This window comes from Sander lucioperca, chromosome 3 (genome assembly GCF_008315115.2).
Source record: "Sander lucioperca isolate FBNREF2018 chromosome 3, SLUC_FBN_1.2, whole genome shotgun sequence".
Lineage (NCBI taxonomy): Eukaryota > Metazoa > Chordata > Actinopteri > Perciformes > Percidae > Sander > Sander lucioperca.
This window is the reverse complement of record NC_050175.1, coordinates 4,650,180-4,672,679: the sequence shown is the minus strand read 5'-3', so window position 1 is coordinate 4,672,679 and position 22,500 is coordinate 4,650,180. Positions and strand designations below refer to the sequence as shown.

At 43.1% G+C, this 22,500-nt stretch overlaps 1 protein-coding gene across 1 annotated transcript; it reads left to right on the top strand.

The window, feature by feature from the left end:
* Positions 1 to 43: 43 nt before the first annotated feature.
* LOC116056318 (forkhead box protein B1-like) lies at positions 44 to 1,334 on the top strand. Its single transcript, XM_031308511.2, has one exon. The coding sequence runs from the start codon at positions 336 to 338 to the stop codon at positions 1,293 to 1,295; it is 960 nt and encodes a 319-aa protein (XP_031164371.1). The 5' UTR covers positions 44 to 335; the 3' UTR covers positions 1,296 to 1,334.
* Positions 1,335 to 22,500: the final 21,166 nt, after the last annotated feature.

The following is a 22,500-nucleotide window of genomic DNA, read 5'->3' as shown; positions in this document are numbered from 1 at the left end:
TCAATCCTAACTAACTAGCCGTTTTGGTGTCTAAACTTTTAGACGTTTTTAAACACTTTATGTCGAAAAAACTTAAAAGAAATTCTTGCACAAGTTTTGCCTCTCATTAGTCAATCCTTTTGGTGTCTAAAGTTAACTGTGGTCGATGCATGACAGTCACTTGGTGTCGGGGAAACTTACCTGCAACAGCAGCTGGAAACACCGTCCCCTCACGTTCCTCTGTAGCCTACCCGGAACCGTAGCCACTTTTCTCGGCCACATTTAACTTCACAGACCGCTAAACTTGAGCGGAGGGGGTGTAAGAGTTTCTGCACACACCTGTTCAGCAGAATAAAATGCCTCGGCCGGGGAGGAACACGTACAGCGACCAGAAGCCTCCCTACTCCTACATCTCCCTCACGGCCATGGCCATCCAGAGCTGCCCGGAGAAGATGCTCCCCCTCAGCGACATCTACAAGTTCATCATGGACCGGTTCCCGTACTACCGGGAGAACACGCAGCGCTGGCAGAACTCCCTGCGGCACAACCTCTCCTTCAACGACTGCTTCATAAAGATCCCGCGCAGACCGGACCAGCCCGGGAAGGGCAGCTTCTGGGCTCTGCACCCGAGCTGCGGAGACATGTTTGAGAACGGGAGTTTCCTGCGACGCCGGAAGCGATTTAAAGTAGGTGGCATGCAGGTGACAGACCCGCTGGCTGCCACAAAGACGCAGGACGCGGCTCTCTTCCTGCAGCAACAGCAACAGCAGCAGCAGCAGCAGGCCAAGCTGCGGCTCAGCGCGCTGCATGCCGCGGCCTCCGCCGGACACCTGCCGCTTCCGCACATGCCGGGCGGATACAGCTCCGTGTCGCAGCCGTCTGGCTTCAAACACCCTTTCGCCATAGAGAACATCATCGCCAGAGAGTACAAGATGCCGGGCGGCTTGGCGGCCTTTTCCTCCGCGGGATACCCGCCGCTGCACAGCCAGCTGCCCCCGGCCTGGCCGCATATGTACGGCTCCGGGATGATGGACAGCGCGGCGGAGTACTCCGCGTACATGCCGCTCAAGTCGCTGTGTCACGGTGGGCAGACACTTCCCGCCATCCCCGTGCCAATTAAAGCCACCCCCGCCTCAATGCCGGGGCTTCCGCCGGGGCTGCACACACACATCCCGGCCTTCCTGGCGAACTCTCCCCAGTCTCTGAGCCCCACATCCCCGCAGACAGCCACCGGACAGAGCAGCCCCGCTGCGCCCGGAGAGGCGCTCTCTGCCTCGGCCTCCGCGGCGCTGCAGTCCGCGGTGCCGGTGCACTGACGAGAAGCTGACTTTCTTGGTTTTTAAAAAAAAAATATATATATATATATAATGAAAACTATTTAAAAAAAAAAAAAAAAAAAAGGGAATTAATTCAACTCGAAAGCAACGTTTCATCTCCAGGACACAAAGTGGATTGTGCGTTAATATTTTTGTTTTCTTGTTTTTCTTTTTTTTTTATTTCAGAAAAGAAAAGTCATCCATCACACCTTGAAACCTGAACATGTTAATCTCTATATCCTCTGACTATAAGGAAACTACAAACACATTTCAATATATTTTTCGGTTGTTCCAGTGAATCGGTTTATTTCAGAATCAAAAAAACTATAAAATATGGTCATCTGTTTTCGTATTTATCTAAAAGAAAATAGTCTTTAAAAAAGATAAAATAGCAAAATGCTTTCAACTCCAGGAAACAAAGGATGTGTTTTAATTATTAGGATACTTCTGTTTTGCATCCATCAAAACCTGAACATGTCCTCTGACATACAGTATGTATGTAAAAACACAAACGAGTTTAGAATCAGGAACTAAACGATTTTTTTTAAATTTTTATCTTGAAAAAAAAAACTCTTTAAAAAAGAGGAAAATAACAAATTTATTCAACTCCAAAAACAGAGTTTCATCTCCCCGGGAAACAGAAAAGTGAGCGATTGATTTTATTTTGTATTTCTAAAAAGAAAAGAAATTCCTCCACGGAAAGCTGAAGCCTGAACATGTTTCTCCGTCATAGATGGATAGAGATAGAGATACTTCATTCACCCAGAAGGAAATGAAGGGGTCCAATAGCTTATACACATCATACATACATACACACAGACATATGACATCCACACATACATACATACAGACAGACATATGACATCCACACATACACACAGACATATGACATCCACACATACATACATACAGACAGACATATGACATCCACACATACACACAGACATATGACATCCACACATACATACATACAGACAGACATATGACATCCACACATACACACAGACATATGACATCCACACATACATACATACAGACAGACATATGACATCCACACATACACACAGACATATGACATCCACACATACATACACACATACATACAGACATATGACATCCACATCATACATACACACACACAGACATATGACATCCACACATACATACACACACATATATGACATATGACATCCACACATACATACACACACATATATGACATATGACATCCACACATACATACACACAGACATATGACATATGACATCCACACATACATACACACACATATATGACATATGACATCCACACATACATACATACACACAGACATATGACATATGACATCCACACATACATATGACATATGACATCCACGCATACATACATACTACAAAAAATACAAAGGAACGAGCAGTGTGCAAAAAATGCAGAAAGGTGTGATGGTATCATAGTGCAAGTCATGACCTCTGACCTTCACGTAACTCCAAAAAGAATCTGATATATTTTCTGCAAAACACAAATTAGTTTTTCCCGTGAATCAGTTTTTATTTTAGAATCAGAAAAGCCAAAAGATTATAAGTTTGTTTTTTGGATTTAAAAAGAAAAAAACAAGAGGTGTATTCATATTTCAGATACTTCTTTCGTCGTGTTTTTCTCTTTAATCTGAGAGCTGGAAACACTGGTGACAAAGTATTTTAATATTATACATTCATCAGGAGATTATTATGTTGTTTTTTTGGCTCATAAAAAAACATTGTGTATCTCCAAAATGTCTCATTGGCGTTCACGTATTTTCCCGGCGATGGAGTTTGACACACACACACACACACACACACACACACACACACACACACACACACACACACACAGACACAGACACAGACACACAGACAGTCACACACACACACACACACACACACACACACACACACACACAGACAGTCACACACACACACACACAAACACAGACACACACACGCACAGTGTGTCATTATTAGGATCCTTCTGTCGTGTTTTATCTTTAATCTGAGAGCTCAAACACTTGTAGCAAAGTATATTAAGATAATCATAAGATTATTATGGTTTTTTTTGGACTCATCAACAACGCTGCGTATCTCAAAATGTCTCATCTGCGTTCCCAAATCTTCCCGGCGAATCAATTTGACTTCCGAACCAGAAACTAGAAAGATTTAATCTGCTTTTTCATTCAGTAGAAAAATAAGTTCATTCAACTCTCGAAGACACACAGCGTCGTTATCGTTGAGATGATTTTAAAGACATTCATCCATCGACACCCTGAAGCCTCGACACGTTCCCCAAATCATTTCACAAGTTGACCTTTGACCTCCGCTAAAACAACAGCAACAACAACAACAACAACAACAACTTCACTCAACTCGTCTTTTTTGCTTTTAACCCTCTTGTTGTCTCTCTGTGAACCAACAAGCTACACCTTGTTTTTCTGGGTCAAAATTTAAAATTAAAAAAATTTTTTGGTCGTATATTTTTTGACACTTTTTGTAGCTTTCCCCCCCAGAGTTTTTGTCACTAAGATTTGTGTCATTTTTTTCAACGTTTTTGTCATTTTGTTCTAAGATTTTAGTCTTTTTTTTTCCAACATTTTTGTCACATTTTTCTAAGATTTTTGTCACATTTTTCTGAGATTTTTGTCATTTTTTTCAATGTCTTTGTCATTTTTTTCTAAGATTTTTGTCATTTTTTTGTACGGTTTTTGTCTTTTTATTTTCAACTTTTTTTCAAGATTTTTGTCCATTTCTTCAATGTTTCTTGTTACGTTCTCCCATGTTTTTGGAGTGTTTTGTCATTTTGTTTGACGTTTTTTTGCTGTCACCCTTTTCAACGTTCTTTTTTTTATTTTTTTTAAAAGCTATAAAATGCGGGGGGAGTCAGAAAACTGAAATGTTGAGTTTGTTTTCCTGCACATTCCTTCAGTGTTTCACGGTCGGATCGTGTCGAGACAAATTACCCCAATCTTTTTTTGTATGTGTGTGTGTGTGTGTGTGTGTGTGTGTGTGTGTGTGTGTGTGTGTATGTGTGTGCATGTCTGTGTGCATGTCTGTGTGTGTGTGTGTGTGTGTGTGTGTGTGTGTGTGTGTGTATTGTTTGCAGCCTTTTCTTCTCCGGCTGAAAGGAAACTCTCAGATTAATGACTCTTTAACATTTGTTCCACTTCACTTCAGCCTCTCAGCTCTGCTTTTTTTTTTTTCTGCTGCCGGAACAAAAGTTCGCACACACACACACACACACACACACACACACACACACACACACACACACACACACAAACACACACACACAGCCAGTGTTTTTCTTTTCTCATTTTAAAATGTTTCTTGTTTTTAATAATGGATATGAACAATCGCAGAGATGAGAAGATGACATAGGACTTGAGAATCATATATTTATAGATATTTGACCATGAATGCACCCATCTATCGGCTGTCTCTGATGCACTTTGAAAAAGAAAAAGAAATAGATGTTTTTTTATCCGAGATTAATTTAAAGGTGTTTTTTTTTTTGTCTCTTGTTTTTTATTTTATTTTTTTACAGCGTTGTGGTGTTGAAACGTGTTATTTGTACCGCTGCATGCTTCTGCTGTCTGAAAAAAAGTCCAAATAATTCAGTGTTTGTACGGTTTTTTGGGGGGCTGAGAGCAAAACAAAAGAGAAGAGAAAAAAGCATGAACGGGCTTTCTGTTCCCTGCGCTTTGTCTGTTCATCCAGATCCATTAAAAGAAACCTTCCTGGGGGAAAATACACCAAAAAAAAGAAGTGAAGAGGCTTTTTTATTCACACACACACACACACACACACACACACACACACACACACACACACACACATGCATGCACGCACACATACACACATACACACGCACACACACAGTCCATTTCCAGTTTTAAATGTGTTTTTTGTACATTTTGGAGTTATTTCTTCTATCTTTTAGGCATACATTTCATCAGAAAAATAGAATTTTACTCCAATAATCTGACAGCTGGAGTTATAAGTGACAAAGTATATTTAGATTATACATTCATCATGAGATTATTATGGTTTTTGGCCGTTTAAAAACATTGTGTATCTCCAAAATGTCTCATTTTCAGGAGCTGTGTTTCTGTGGGAAGAACATCTGGAAGCTTTCATATTTCATTCCATCATTTTGGAGACTTTCTTCCTACAGTGGTCCTCATAAGTTTATGAACCCATGCTAAAGTTGACTAAAAAGAGGAATAAAAAAAAAATCATCTTTTGGAAATTGATCTTAATGCCTTAATTAAAAAAACGACTACTATGCATCCTGATAAAGTTCCCTTGGCCCCCACATCATCACATACCCTTCACCATACCCCACATCATCACATACCCTTCACCATACCCCCACATCATCACATACCCTTCACCATACCCCACATCATCACATACCCTTCACCATACCCCACATCATCACATACCCTTCACCATACCCCCACATCATCACATACCCTTCACCATACCCCACATCATCACATACCCTTCACCATACCCCACATCATCACATACCCTTCACCATACCCCACATCATCACATACCCTTCACCATACCCCACATCATCACATACCCTTCACCATACCCCACATCATCACATACCCTTCACCATACCCCACATCATCACATACCCTTCACCATACCCCCACATCATCACATACCCTTCACCATACCCCCACATCATCACATACCCTTCATCATACCCCCACATCATCACATACCCTTCACCATACCCCCACATCATCACATACCCTTCACCATACCCCCACATCATCACATACCCTTCACCATACCTAGAGATTAACATGGTTTTATGTCAGTTAGCCTAATAGCTGGTTTGATTTGCATTGAGAGATGATTTTATGGAAAGTACCCCATGCCAATCTCTAGGTATGGTGAAGGGTATGTGATGATGTGGGGTATGGTGAAGGGTATGTGATGATGTGGGGTATGGTGAAGGGTATGTGATGATGTGGGGTATGGTGAAGGGTATGTGATGATGTGGGGTATGGTGAAGGGTATGTGATGATGTGGGGTATGGTGAAGGGTATGTGATGATGTGGGGGTATGGTGAAGGGTATGTGATGATGTGGGGGTATGGTGAAGGGTATGTGATGATGTGGGGACCAAGGGAACTTTATCAGGATGCATAGTATCCTGGATCCATGAAATAACTGGCCTTTCAAAATAAAAGTCTGCCTGTCTCTATGGGAATTTAACATAGGGGTGTACTGACTTATGCCCCCTGTATTTTAAGGAAGAACATTTATTTATTTACGATACATTATTCATTCACAAAGAAAATTGGTGTCCTTAAAGATTGGATTTTTCCTCATTTTTTTAATTAAGGCATTAAGATTAATTTCCAAAAGATGATTTTTTTTTATTGCTCTTTTTAGTCAACTTTAGCATGAGTTCATAAACTTATGAGCACCACTGTACATTTTATCGGGGAAATAATATTTTTAGTCCACTAATTTGAGAGCTGGAGTAACTTGTGACAAAGTATATTAATTTGATGCATTCATCATGAGATTATTACGGTTTTTGGCTGTTTAAAAACATCTTGTATCTCCAAAATGTCTCATTTTCAGGAGCTGTGTTTCAGCTCCAAGTGTTCAGAGATTATCCAACCTTTGTCTTCTTTACTTCATATATCGTTACAATATTGAACACATGTGGAGATGTGCGTCACATAAACTTCAATAGACCTTTGTCACGGCAGACATGTTGACATGTCATAGTAGGAACAGCACAGGTGTATTCAGACCATTAATGATGGCTGCATTCCACTTAGGAGAGGTCCTGGTATTGTTCATGCTGACTCACTGAAATAGCTCACTGGGACACTAGATGGAATTGAGCCATCGTTAAGGTTATCAATTTCAGCTGTGCTTTTCCTACTATGACGAGTTAAAATGTCTGCTGTGAAAAAGGTCCATTTCACCAAATTCTGACTGACAGATTTCCTTTTTTATAAAAGGATCTTTTGTTCCATTAAAACTCAAAGCGTTCAGTTAAAAATATGAGTTAAATAGAGAACGACTTATTTATATTGTATGTATGTCGTATTAAATCATCTCCCAAAATGTCTCACTATCAGGAGTTGTTCCTGCGGGAAAAAAGCGTTCAGAGATTATTTAAATTTTGGGGGGGGGGGCAGTCCGTAGGGAGTTGGGTTAAGAACCAGAGGGTCGCAGGTTCAAGTCCCCTTACGGACCAAAGTACGGAGTGTGGACTGGTAGCTGGAGGGATGGCAGTTCACCTCCTGGGCACTGCCAAGGTGCTCTTGAGCAAGGCACCCCCCTCCCAAATGCTCAGGGTGCTGGTCCACTGGCAGCCCCCCCACTCTGACATCTCTCCATTAGTGCATGAATAAGTTCTGAGCATGTGTATGTGTGTGTGTGTGTGTGTGTGTGTGTGTGTGTGTGTGTGTGTGTGTGTGTGTGTGTGTATATATGTGTGTGTGTGTGTATCTGTGTGTGTGTGTATGTGTATGTATGTATGTGCGTGTTTATGTGTGTGTGTGCGTGTGTGTGTTCGTATCTGTGTGTGTGTGCGCGTGTGTGTGCGTGCGTGTGTGTGTGTGTGCGTGCGTGTGTATGTGTGTGTGTGTGTGTGTTCGTATCTGTGTGTGTGCGCGTGTGTGTGCGTGTGTGTGTATCTATGTGTATGTGCGTGTGTCTGTGTGTGTGCGTGTATGTCTGTGTGTGTGTGTGTGTGTGTGTGTGTGTGTGTATTTCAGGCCTGTGTGTAGGGATTTCTATCAAAACAAGAGTGCAAATTGGAATTTCCCCACTGGGGAACAATCATTTTATTTTATTTTACGTATAAATGAAAGAGTTTTGGATCAAAGCTAAAGAGTTCGGCTGCAACGACTAGTTGATCGACACAAAAACAACCTCCAACTCTTTTAAAAATCCACTAATCATCAAAGTCATTTTTCATGCAAAAATGAAGAAAGGAAAGAAATTTTATGAATTTTTCCGCAGAGTTTACATAGTTTCCCACAGAGTTTTCTGTAGTTCATCCCAGAGGTTTCTGCAGGTTTTCTAGCAGTTTATGGCAGATTTTCATAATCAGCTGTGCTCTTATACAGCAGCAGTCACTGTGGTGCATACAGCAAAAAAAACCATGGAAATCATATGAATTACAGTGCTTAACTTCGTAGCTTTTGGAAGGTGCGGTTGATGAGAACAGGCTGGTGTTTTACAGCTCACACTGGACACGTTTGTTCTGTTGGAAGGTTTTTTAAATCTTCTTCTCGGAGAAGGAATGTCAATAACAGCAGGAGAGGCCGAGTTCTCCTCTTTAAACCTCATTTGTTTTACTTTGTGTGAGTGTGTGTGTGTGTGTGTGTGTGTGTGTCACTGTGTGTGTTTCTGTCTGTGTGTGTGTGTGCGTGTATGCCTGTGTGTGCGCGTGTGTGTCACTGTCTGCATGCGCGTGCATATGTGTGTCTGTGTGTGTGTGTGTGTCTTTGTGTGTTTCTGTCTGTGTGCGTGTGTGTGTGTGTGTGTGTGTGGTCACAAAGCTCAGGAGGAGAGGAGCGTTCACAGACTTGACATTTTTAGGGTAACAGTCTCTGTCTCCCAGCAACCCGCTCAAAGAGCCACACACAGTGAGGGCGCAGGATTGTGTTTGGCACCGGGGGAAGTGTTAACTGTGTTTACTAATCCCTTACGGGCGGCCAGACGCTGCCTGCTGCTCTTTCAGCGCTCGCCACAAACCGGCCAGTGTTTACACACCAAACCTCCGTCACTCGGAGGACTGAAAAGCTCTTGAGACGGGCTGTCTGCCTCCTCTCAGCCACGAGAGAAAAACTGCAGAGGAGAGTCGATTAAACTCAACAGACTCGCCAGAGAAGATTACAAAGATGACAAACATGAATCAATTAGCAGAGATATTCACAAGTCATTTTGCGATGGTTAGCTTGTTACCTGTGACGATGTATGCTAAATGTAACGTCTCTTTCACATTAGCGAGTGACTGACCTATCTGGGTGCGTTTGGAGATGCCATTGTTGTACTGAGATACTGCCACCGTTTACCAAGTTATTGAAAGCTAAACTAATGACAAAAGGCACAACTCCGGGAGGACTTGGTGTTGTCATCGTCAATATATTTTTTGATATGTGAGTGCGCACACATGAGGCATAACGCATGTGTTACGTTGCACATTATGGCAAAGGGCAGGGGTCATGCAGCTCGTCATATGTTTCCCCAACGTATATGCGCCAATAAAAGAAAATAGAAATACATGAATAAAGTTAGATTTAAAAAGCAATAATTGCATGAAAACAGGTTGTTGACAAGTCTCGAAGCTCGAGTCCGAGTCAAGTCTGAAGTCAGCTGTTTGTGCGACTTAAGTCCGAGTCTGAGTCTCAGACTCGAGTCCCCATCTCTGTCAATTAGTTGTCAACAGCGGCTGGAAGAAGTATTCAGACCCTTTACTGCAGTAAAAGTACAAACACCACACTGTAAAAATACTCTGTTACAGTAAAAGTCCTGCAGTGAAAATGTTATTTCAGTAAAAGTCTGTAAGTATCATCAGGAAATTTTTCTTATTTATTTTTATTTATTTATTATTTCAAGACAATGCACATTTGATGAACATGTACAGAAGTACACGTAAAAAGTGCCAGATTGTAGCCCAAGGGCTAATTTCCATCTGTAGTCCATTACAATAAAAAGGACAATAGATACACAGCAGCAACATTTGCTATATAAAACTAGGTAAAACAGGACGAAAGAAAAGAAAAACAGGATAATTAATTAGTAAAATCAGTGTTTCTCACATATAGGTTCTACTTTGGTGCCACACCCAGGTAGATAAAATCCAAAATACATTTTTTTCCCCAATCAACAATGTATTCTTTACATCCAAGTCCCCAGAGAAGAAGTTGGTCATTTCATGGCGCAGATAAGAACCCAAATTGAAACGTAAACTAAAATTAAAGAATGTTAGAAAATTGTGTCAAACTGGTGGTTATTACTGAGACTTATAAAGTCTCAGGTTTAGTTCCATCATAATGTCCAAAAACGTTAGCTGACGTTGTTCGGTAGCTCAGAGATTATTGGCTAATGAAATTACTGATTTAGCAGGGGAGGGGATCATTAGAGGCTGAGCCCCCCTAAAGGTCTGATCCTAGAATCACCCGTTGAGTAGTTAAGGTTAGGATAGCCGACTGGTCAGGGGATAGGACCTGAACTAATCGGGTTCCTTTACCAAGCGTAAGCATGGACGCCTGGCCAATAGTAGTGTGTGAATGCTATTGAAGGGCGGGTCTTGCCTAGAAGTTGCGTGGGTTGCATAATTACACCTCATACTCATACTGAACATTGAGCAGGTTTCTGACAGCCTGGATGTTTTAAATTCTTTTAGTAAAGATGCCGACTGAAACAAAAAGGTCAAACCAACACAAGTATGTTTCTCAGAGAAGTGTTTGCTGGAGCTGCAGCCTTTAGTCTTGCAGGGATACCAAAGGGGAAATAATTTCTGCAAATCATACGTTTATTATGTTTATTCCTATACCTTTTAATATATGGCGTTATATATGTGCCTCATTCCTGAGCGAGTAATTGTATGTTTTGAGCACAGAGAACTATATTTTGCAAGCGCATTACATTGCCTTTTGAACAGAAATGTACACTCGCAAAAAATAATTCAGTTTGAGTAAACAAAAACCTATTTCGTGCACAATAAATGTATTTGCATGTCTTTCTCTGCTCGCAGGTAGACGCTGCTGCGCTCCGGTCATGTCTCCCTCGCTCTCAACCTCTTCTCTCTACGCGCTCAACTCTAGACACGCTCGCTCAGATTTTCACAGCGTTACAAGTGTGCCACAAAACCAACCAATCGGAGAATGAAAGGTCAATTCTGATTGGCTGTGCGTCTCCAATTAGATTGCAAGTAGCAGGACACTATTACAACATTAGTATTGTTATCTGATTTTTAATGTATATCTTGTCGTAAGATATGAGCGAAATGAAAACGAACAGGTAATGAAACAAGACCCATTGGTGTCTGGTTTAAAATGTTTCACCTTTTTCAGCCCTTCTGAGTTTGTAAGTATGTTTCCTAAACCTAACTGTCCCATGCTTGTGCCGCATGTCAGTTAAACGTACATCATGACCCAGAGCGTCAAAAAGTGATGGCTAGAGTCCCGACCAAGCCCGTCTAAAGGCAACTTTTATCGTCAATAACAAACGTCCAAGGCACCTGACCAAGTGTCCGTATTTGACGCAATGGGATTGAGAATGTGTTGGGTTGTTAACCCTCTCCACGGCAGTCTGCTCCACTCCATATCTTTAGGCCTCCTTCACACTGGCTGCGTGGCGTGAGCGTGTCAGCTGCGTGGCGTGAGCGTTATTATTTCAGCTCCCATGTTAACAGGTTAGAGCTTGCACACTTCCTGCGTGACACGCACGTCTCAGAAAACACGTGCAGGCTAGAAATAGAACCAACTCCTATTTTTCACGCAACATGCAAGCGTGTTGGAAGCGTTTCCAGGCAACATAGAATAGGAAAAGATGTTTATATGTCTCTTAGTTTTGACATAAATGCAGATATAAATGTAATTAAAATAAATATATATTGCACCTGTCAATACAGAACGAAATATTCTGTAGCCTATTTTGCCGTCAATACTGCCGATGTCCTTCACTGGACACCAGATGGTAGTACCAGTAAGTAAGTAAGTGCCGACATTGTCTTTGCTGTAATCAAAAAAATATTGATAAAATAAAGTTGAAGAACACACTATTATTTCATTTTATTATATTTCATTGGGAAACATACAGTACATGTGTACTAGCACATGCTAGCAGCAGCGCCGCGTCAGACACGTTTCTGGTGTGCAAAGACATAGAAAACGCCACGCAGCTGACACGCAACAGAAACGCCACGCTCACGCCATGCAGCCAGTGTGCATGAGGCCTTATATTGGAATTAACCGGAGCTAATCGTTGCTAACCGAGCCTTTAGTTCTTTACTTTTTGATACTTTTGGTGCACGGGAAGTGATTAAAAAGCAGCCGTGAAGCGTCTTAACGTTGCTGTTTGACACACCAGGATGTCTCATTGTAGTTTCAGTCGAGTGGAACCGGACTGGGACACGATTCAGGTCTGAAATATGACAAACACAGTTCAAGTTAAATACCAGCTGGATGTCCCTCTGAGCTGTAATTAATCACTCGCTGCTGTTTGTTTCATTAATTAGGGACTTCGGGGAGAGGCGTGACAGCGAGCTGCCCTCCCAACAAAACACTAATTAACGGCCACGTCTGTGGCACACGTCACTGTATTTTATATCAAAGTGTTGGGTGGTCTTCTCTCCGCTGGTATCTCTTTATCTATAAAAACTGCCATCTTACCTTAGACCTGTCTCTCAGAGAAACATTATCAGACTCGCTCTGCTGAGCGGCTTTTGCGTCCTGTTCCACGAGCTCGCTCTGAACACGGAAAAACTGCTTTTAACGTCAGCTCCGGGAACAAATCACAGCACATGCTTTAAAACCTGCAAACTTCTGTTTTTTTTAAGATTGTTTTTTGGACAGGACAGCTGGGTGAGAAAGAGAGAGAGGGGGAAGACATGCAGGAAATCATCACAGGTCAGATTCAAACCCTGGACCTCTGCGTCGAGGCGTAAACCTCTCAGTATATGTGCGTCTGCTCTACCCACTGAGCCAACCCGGCCACAACCTGCAAACTTCTACTTGTACTTGCTTTACGTAATTGTACTTTCCTTTGCATCCTTATTGTCCTTAATCGTGTTTTTCCAATTCAGAAAGTTGTATTATATTTCTATACTTCTTATGATGGTGTATTCTTTTTTATTTATTCATTTTATTTGTCAGGGACCATGTACAATTTTTAACATAAATTTTGCCATTTGATGCATTGTACCAGAGTTAGCCTTAAAGCAGTTACACACCGCGCCGATAAACGGCTGTTGGACAGTCTGGCGAGGTCGGTGACTCGAGTCTGTTCGGTGTGTTCGTGCCGTTGTCCGTCCGAGGAGCTGTCGGCCTTCATTTTGGCCGACCTGACATGTTCAGTCGGAGACAGGACAGTCGGAACTGCGTGACTAAGTCTCTCAAAATCTGACAAAAATCTTTCAAACTGACCTTTGTTGATCTGAAATGAAGACAGATTCAGCAACTGCTCGGCCTATTTCTCTCTTAAAATGTTTTCAGAAACACGTTTCGGTGAACTATTTTAGTCCAATATGAGATCGTATTCTGAATGAGCCGCAGTAATGGCCGTTCGAAAAATCCAAAATCCAGAAGAAGCAGCCAGACTCACGTGACGCGTTCGTCCAATCAGCTGCCGGTTTTCATTTTTGGGCGACAATCCAGATTAGCGCCGCCTGCTGTTATGGAGACGTATTACGTCTCGTCTCTTCGGTGTGTTCTGAGGAACTTTTTTGACCAACTCGGGGAGACTGATCAGTCACACTGGCTTTTCTGCCGATGTTTGGCTGGCCGGTTGGTCTGTAACGGCCTTTAGGCTAATTTACATCTGCAGTCCCTAGGAAGGGCACAATTTAAATCCAGTAAAAACAGTATAAACATGACAACATGACAGATCCTTTTCTGTGTTGTTGTTTTGCTGTTTGTCTTTGTAATTTGACTCGATGTTGGGCATTGCATATGAGGGTCGCCCCTCAATGATCTCTCGAAGATAAAAAAAAAAAAAAGGTTGAATGAATGAACGAGAAAACAAAATGTTTCTTCTCCGTGCTGTGCAGAGACTTCACGCCTGGGAGGAGAGAACAACACGAAGGAGAAGGAGCAGAGAGGAACGACGTGATGATGGCGGTGATGATGACACGCCGCTCCCCCCCACCCTCCAGCCATACACACATGGCTTATTTACACCGCTGAATGGATTCATCAGATGATGAAACGCTGTGAAATGAGAGGATTCGTTGTCAATAACACATGTTGCACACGCTCGCTAACAGCCTCCCTCCTGACTCCTGACTCCATGCATGTTTTCAATTGATTTGGATATTTTTATTGTTTTATTGTATGGCTGTCTTCCCATGTTTTATGTCTCTTAATTTATCTTCTTTGTACCAGAGGGAAACCCGTTCTCACTCCCAACTCGTAAAATACAGACGCCTGGGAAGTGGCTGTCAGCATCAGATACAACGCAAAAAGGAGGCCGGGGTGAAAGTCCCACATGTCACTTTTCCTAAACCCAACTGTCCCGTTCTTCTTTACCTAAACCCAACTGTCCCGTTCTTCTTTTCCTAAACCCAACTGTCCCGTTCTTCTTTACCTAAACCCAACTGTCCCGTTCTTCTTTACCTAAACCCAACTGTCCCGTTCTTCTTTACCTAAACCCAACTGTCCCGTTCTTCTTTACCTAAACCCAACTGTCCCGTTCTTCTTTACCTAAACCCAACCGTCCCGTTCTTCTTTATATAAACCCAACTGTCCCATTCTTCTTTTCCTAAACCCAACCGTCCCGTTCTTCTTTATATAAACCCAACCGTCCCGTTCTTCTTTACCTAAACCCAACCGTCCCGTTCTTCTTTATCTAAACCCAACTGTCCCATTCTTCTTTTCCTAAACCCAACCGTCCCGTTCTTCTTTATCTAAACCCAACCGTCCCGTTCTTCTTTTCCTAAACCCAACCGTCCCGTTCTTTTCCTAAACCCAAATGTCGCGTTCCTCTTTACCTAAACCCAACTGTCCCGTTCTTCTTTTCCTAAACCCAACTGTCCCGTTCTTCTTTTCCTAAACCCAACCGTCCCGTTCTTTTCCTAAACCCAAATGTCGCGTTCCTCTTTACCTAAACCCAACTGTCCCGTTCTTCTTTTCCTAAACCCAACTGTCCCGTTCTTCTTTATCTAAACCCAACTGTCCCGTTCTTCTTTATCTAAACCCAACCGTCCCGTTCTTCTTTATCTAAACCCAACTGTCCTGTTCTTCTTTATCTAAACCCAACTGTCCCGTTCTTCTTTACCTAAACCCAACCGTCCCGTTCTTCTTTATCTAAACCCAACCGTCCCGTTCTTCTTTATCTAAACCCAACTGTCCCGTTCTTGTCCTGCGTGTCACATAAACGTACCTTTTATAAGCTCACCCACCATCTTTTCCTAAACCTAACTGCGTCAAAAGTGACGCCAATAGTCCCGACCAAGCACGTTTAGATAAAACGCGTTTAGATCTGAAGTTAAAGGATACTTTTAACGTCAATAACAACGCCAAAGGCACCTGACCAAGCCTCCGTATTTTACGAGATGGGAGTGAGAATGTGTTGCTGAGAGAGTCCAGCTGAAATGATTATTAGACCATTAAACACACAACTACATTTTCCTGATGATACTTACACACTTTTACTTAAGTAACATTTTCACTGACTTTTACTTGTAATAGACAGTTGGGGAGTAACGGAATACATGTACCGGCATTACGTATTCAGACTACAAATTATGAGTAACTGTATTCCGTTACAGTTACATTTAAATAGTTGGTATTGAGAATACAGTTACATTGTTGAAATCAATAGATTACATGACGATACTTCTCTGTTTCACGAGTTTATTCACTCTCTGAATAAATTAAGGCAACTCCATGCATTTCCCAGAAGCCCCAATATGAAAACCAAAAAATTATCTATTTGCGTGATCACTGATAGAGGTAGAGATGGAGCCGGAACAGCACAACAGAGCCAGGGCAGGAATGTGTTTCTATCTTGGAAATTTAAACAGCATTTCACATTAAAGAAAGAACAGGGAGAACGAAATATAACTGTGCAGTGCAAACTCTGCTTGCCAGCAACCAACCTCCTTTCAGCGTCCAAATTACTCCACCTCCAACCTGAAGAAGCATCTTAAAGTCAGTTATTTTTTAATTAGCCAAGGGTAGTTGTCTGCTGTAGTTTTACTGGTCACCTTGCTATTTGATAGTGTGTAGTTTACTAGCACCAGAGCCGTTGAAAGACTAGCCCTGTTTGATATGTTAGCTAACGTTAGTTAAAATTAGCTCGTGGTAGCTTAGACTGCGGTTAGATTTTTGTAGTATGTAGTTCGGGACTACAAATACAACAATCTATCTGCTTGTTCAGGTACACATTCAGCCAGCTGGAACAGAAGAACACACCATAATAGGCCTGTTTAGTAAGCTGTATGTGATGGCTGCATTCCTACACTTAGAAAATGCAATTCAATGTGGTAAGTAATAAAGTAATGGTGGTGGTAAAGTAATCCAAGTATTCAGAATACTTTACTCAGATTGAGTAACGTAACGTAATACGTTACAAATTACATTTTTGGGCATGTATTCTGTATTCTGTAATGGAATACGTTTTGAAAGTATCCTTCCCAACACTGGTAACATAGTATTGTTACAGTGTGGTATTAGTACTTTTACTGAAGTAAAGGATCTGAATACTTCTTCCAGTGCTGGTGCAGAGGTGTTGGTCGACCCCTGTCCCGACGTGGAAGCTGGTGTTCCTGTTTAAACGTCTCCAAACGCCCTCAGGACCGCCGTGGCCTTTTCCCCCCGCCACAGGAACATTTAGCTCCCACTTTTTTCTCTCAGTTAATGTTCCTCTCCTCCCAGTGATAATCTATGACACCTCGGCCTCTCGCGCCGGCTTTGAAGTGTCACTGCTAGTGTTAGTTTACGACCCACTGCTGCAGATAAGATTCCTGAATGGGCCGTAAATTAAAAAGCTGGAGGCGAAAATACACAGAGGTTGTTAAAGCTGACAGAGTCTGTTATCAGCAGACACATTCTCCAAATACAAGAAGAAACAACTTGTGTAACCTGCAGCAGGCTGCTTTTATAACACCAGCTCGTAGAAGAAATAATACTACATATGAACTAAAAAAAAAAAAGAAGCATTTTCAGCAGAAAATGCGTGTGAATGCTGACAGCTGATAAACCGAAAAGCCATCACTGAAACAATGATTACCAACCCGGTCTCACTCCAAACTCGTAAAATACGGACGCTTCGGCAGTGGCTGTCAGCGTCAGATACGATGCAAAGTTCACCCTTTAGCGTGTGTGTAGAATGCCCTGGGCAGAGCCGCAGCTACACGGTGCTTTAAGATGACGTAGTATTAAGAGAGACAACAGTAGAGAGTAGTATGTAGAGAGACAACAGTAGAGAGTAGTATGTAGAGAGACAGCAGTAGAGAGTAGTATGTAGAAACAACAGTAGAGAGTAGTATGTAGAGAGACAACAGTAGAGAACATTTGCATTGTGTATTTTTTATAAAGACAACACCAGTAAAGAGAAGGCAAGGCACGTTTAATTACAGGAGTGCTTGGAGTGGAAGGTAAATACTAGTTTAATAAACACAGTAATTGTTCGGTAAAGTACTTTACTTTTTAGAGACAATAAAATCTGAGAGTCGGGCAGCAAGATGCTCCACTTCCAAGACGCTCCCGGTGTGGTTTGGCGCGCGGCGGAGGACGGAATAAAACCGGAACGCAGCACAGACGCACCCGGTGGAGAATCAGGGTTACCTTCTGTGGTTTAGATATGAGGCTGTATATTCTGCCAACGCTAGGGACGCTAATCTATGAAACGCTCCTGTGGGTCGTATTAAAGGGGAGGAACAAACCACCCATATCCTCGGATGGTTTGGAGGACTGGTTGGCTGTAATCAGCCCTCAAATAGAGATATAAAGAAGTATAGTAGGGCTGGTCGATACGGAGACAATCAAATATAACAATATTTATTAACAAATACCACAATGTCGGTATGGTAGGGTTGGGAGTGTGCCTATGGTCCCACAGCCCTATGTTCCCACAGCCCAATGGTCCCACAGCCCTATGGTCCCACATTTCTAAGATATTTCTTAAAATTAGGCCCTATGTTCCCACAGTTCCCACATTTCTAAGATTTTTTTCCAAAATTAGGCCCTATGTTCCCACATTTCCTTTTTCATAAATTTGTATAAGACCCTAACCTAACCCTAAAAAATGTTGTGGGGAGATAGGGCTTAAATTGAAGGGAAACTTGGAACACAAGACCTAATTTTGAAAATGTGGGAACATAGGGCTGTGGGACCATAGGGCTGACCCGGTAGGGTTGACCTTTTGGTGCTTTTCTATATAATATATATATATATATAATATAATATATAATAATGCATACATTAAAAATGACTTTAAAGCTCTCCATCTTAAACCTCAGTGTTGGAGATATAAATCAGTTCATATCTGCAGTCTTTCTGTGAGTTCAGCAGTTCACCGTGACAGTTTACGGCGGCGTTGAGCGCACCTGACGGCTGCAGGGAGCGGCAGCCGGCCCCTCCCCCTCCCCCGCCCAATCATCATCGTGCACAGGTGCGTTATGGGAAGGCGGCGCTGCCTGCCACCAACCGTTTAGAGAGGGGAGGGCAGTTAGTGGGCGTGTGAAAAGAAAACGACACTAATTTATTGGCAATAAAAAATAAACTCCCTCCTCCCCTCGCTGTCGTGTTCCCAGGCAGCGCTGTGCTCGGCAGCTTCCTCCTCCCCCGCATCCCACGACTAATTGTCAGACATGCGGGGGAGGAAGCTGCCACTGCGACCACCGCAGCTAATAAGCATCAGAAGAGTCTAACTAATGAACAGCGAGATGCACCAAGGAGCTATTTATTGCTGTCAGCAGCACGTTGACTGCTGCTGTATGAGAGCGTGAAGATTCTCATAGAGAGGAGGTGGGGGGGGATGTTGGGCTCCTAAAACATAGAGCTTTCAAGAGGAGGGGGGCAGAGTTCATGTCCCGGAAGAAGTTATAAAGTTTTCTAGTATCTTAACCAGCTGTTTTGGTGTCTTAATTTAACCGCCACCTTACGGTGCTCTGTCAGCGACAAAAAAAGCAACGTGAAGGTCAAAAAAAGGTTGAAAAAAAGCAACAAAAATGTTGAAATGTACAGTATGCTGACCTATTCGCCTGCTTGCTCGCACACACGCACGCACGCACACACACACACACACACACACACACACACACACACACACACACACACACACACACAAACACACACACACACACACACAGACATAGACATGCACACACACACACACACACACACACACACACACACACACACACACAGACATAGACATGCACACACACACACACACACACACACACACACACACACACACACACACACACACACACAGGGGAAAGCTTTGTTATTTGGGTCACACATGAAATCAAACAGATTCACCTCTAGCGGAGTGGGATGATTTATTCAGACGCTGGCAGCCGCTCGGCTCAGCGACAGATTGGGTTCTTGGTGATCTGCCCGACGGCGCCGAGGGGAAACTGAGACACTCTGAGAGGCTCAGCAGAGACACGGAGACACGGAGACTCTGAGACTCTGAGAGGCTCAGCAGAGACACAGAGTCTCTGAGAGGCTCAGCAGAGGCACAGATACACGGAGACTCTGAGACTCTGAGAGGCTCAGCAGAGACACAGAGACTCTGAGAGGCTCAACAGAGACACAGAGACTCTGAGAGGCTCAGCAGAGACACAGAGAGACACAGAGACTCTGAGAGGCTCAGCAGAGACACAGAGACTCTGAGAGGCTCAGCAGAGACACAGAGACTCTGAGAGGCTCATCAGAGACACAGAGACTCTGAGAGGCTCAGCAGAGACACAGAGACTCTGAGAGGCTCATCAGAGACACAGAGAGGCTTTGCAGCCCTCCCTAAATAGTTGGAGATCTCAACCCCCCCAATGTTGAAGCCAAAGTTGCACCCTTGCATCCAGAAAATAATCCAGACATTAATCCACAATAAAAATAATCCTTAGTTGCAGCAGTGTCTCCCTACTATCCGTCCCTCCAGTCTGGTCTCACAGAATTCCGTGAAATGATCACAAACTGTTAACACGCAAAACAATACCAATGTAAAGTCAATGAGAAGATGACGTAGCATTAGGAGCGACTACGGTAGTGAGTAGTATGAAAGGCCGAAAATCTGCGTAGCGATGTAGGTTGGGGGGGTGGATGGGTCAAACACAGGACTTTCACCCAGGAGACCGGGGATCGTGTCCTGTATGTCACGTTTCCTAAAACCAACCGTAACTGTCCCGTTCTTCTTTTCCTAAACCCAACTTTCCCGTTGTCCCACGCGTCATGAGAAACGTAAGCCCACCAACGACCTTTTCCTTAACTTACGGGGACGTGTTCATTTCACGGAATTCTTCCGTGGACCCATCACGGAATTTTTTGCAATTCCGTGAAACTGCCACAGATTTTGAGTTAAAGCCTTGACACACCGAGCCGATAATCGGCCGTCTGACAGTCTGGCGAGGTCGGTGACTCGAGTCTGTTCGGTGTGTTCCGTGCCGTCGTCCGTCCGAGGGGCCGTCGTCCTTCATTTTGGCCGATTTGACATGTATAATCGGCGGGGCGGGCACTGCCGGAAGTCAGACTCAGCAGACTGAGACTGAGACTGAGCGTGACTAGAGTCTCTCAAAATCTGATGAAAATCTTTTAAACTGACCTTTGTTGATCTGAAATGAAGACAGATTCAGCAACTGCACGGCCTATTTCTCTCTTAAAATGTTTTCAGAAACATGTTTCAGTGAACTATTTTAGTCCAATATGAGATCGTATTCTGAACCAGCCGCCATGACAGTCTGGCTTTGAATTTCCGGAGAAACCAGACCCACGTGACGCGTTTGTCCAATCAGCTGCCGGTTTTCACTTTTACGTCTGGTCTCTTCGGTGTGTTCTGAGGATCTTTTTGGACCAACTCGGGGACACTGATCAGTCACACTGGCTTTACTGCCGACGTTTGGCTGTCGGCTCTGTGTGTCTGGGCCTTTAAAGGTGCTGTAGGTAGGATGGTGAAGATCCAGGATTTAGCCAAAAAACATTGACAACTTCTCAGTCCCTCCCCCCTTTCTGCTAAAGTCCAAACGGTCTCCTAAGCCCCTCCCCCCACAAGGGAGAATGAATGCGTGTGCATGAGCAGTGATTGACACGCAGTTAGACACGCCCCCTGGCCCTGATTGGTGCATCTGAACAGGGAGCTGTGGATTTTTGAAAATCTCACTACAGGCTGTAGGTGGAGCCAGAGGAGCTGGATTTTTGTTTTTAATTACCTGCTTCATGTAGTTGAACTTAGTTAAAAACTGGAACATTCAATTAAAAGATTCAAAATCCTTTATTAATCCCACAATGTGGGAAATTCACACTGTTGCAGCAGCACGGGATAAGAGGAAAGTAGAGGACACACATTAACACACAACAATAATAAAATAGAGTAGTAAAAGTAGACTTACAAAGTTGAAAAAGTTAAAGAAAGAAAAGTGAAAAACAGAAGAAAAGCTCACAAGTGAGTGGAGCTGCTGCAACAGGCTGCCTCCTCTCGGGGGGGCGCCAACAATAGTTCCATGGAACATAGGGTCAGTTCAGCAAATATGACAGAAAGTTTAAACACCTTAAAGGGGCCGTGTTCATTTCACGGAATTCTGCGAGATCAGGTTGGTCACTCTGGCCCATAGACATAATAGACCACCAGGTCCCGTGTCTCTGGACGGAGACCAGTGAAGTCTCTTTCCCGGTGATGGCTGAGCGTTACTGAGCAGCCTCCAACTGAGCTTGAAGACGTAGATGTGACGTGAGCAACCTGTCTGAAAGTTGGAAGTCTTCTGGTAGCTGTGCCAAGAGAAATCTCAATCATTCCCAATCTAGCAGAGACGGAGAGCGTAGGTATATGTAAGGAGATAACATAGACACAGGCTAATTATTGATCACTAAAATGATAGTTAACATTAGTAATTAAACTTAAACAGCTAATGGAAGTCCAAACTGCCTGAGAGCTTCTCCTGTACTATACGGTAATTCCTCTACTATGAGACAGTAAGTCTCGTGGTTATGACCCAATCGTTAGCCTATTTTTATAAAAACGTCTGCTACGGAGCCATAACGTGAGCTACAAGGTAATGGAGCCTTTTATACATTGTCGTGTTTCCTTAGAAATAAACAACGGACAAATAGAGTCTTTAAACTCTTCAGATGTAAAGTTATTCTCTGTCAAAGTGACGTCAAAATGAATGGCAGTCAATGGGATGCTAACGGGAGGAGATGGCTTGGTAGCATCAAAATGGCGCCATAGGAGGTTCGAGCTCTGAAGCGAAGCTTACCCTCCTTGCTCTGGTCTTCTCTCTGTCTCTCAGCGTGT

Excerpts from the sequence above, each read along its gene's own strand:
- LOC116056318 (XM_031308511.2), top strand. The coding sequence starts at position 336 with ATGCCTCGGCCGGGGAGGAACACGTACAGCGACCAGAAGCCTCCCTAC.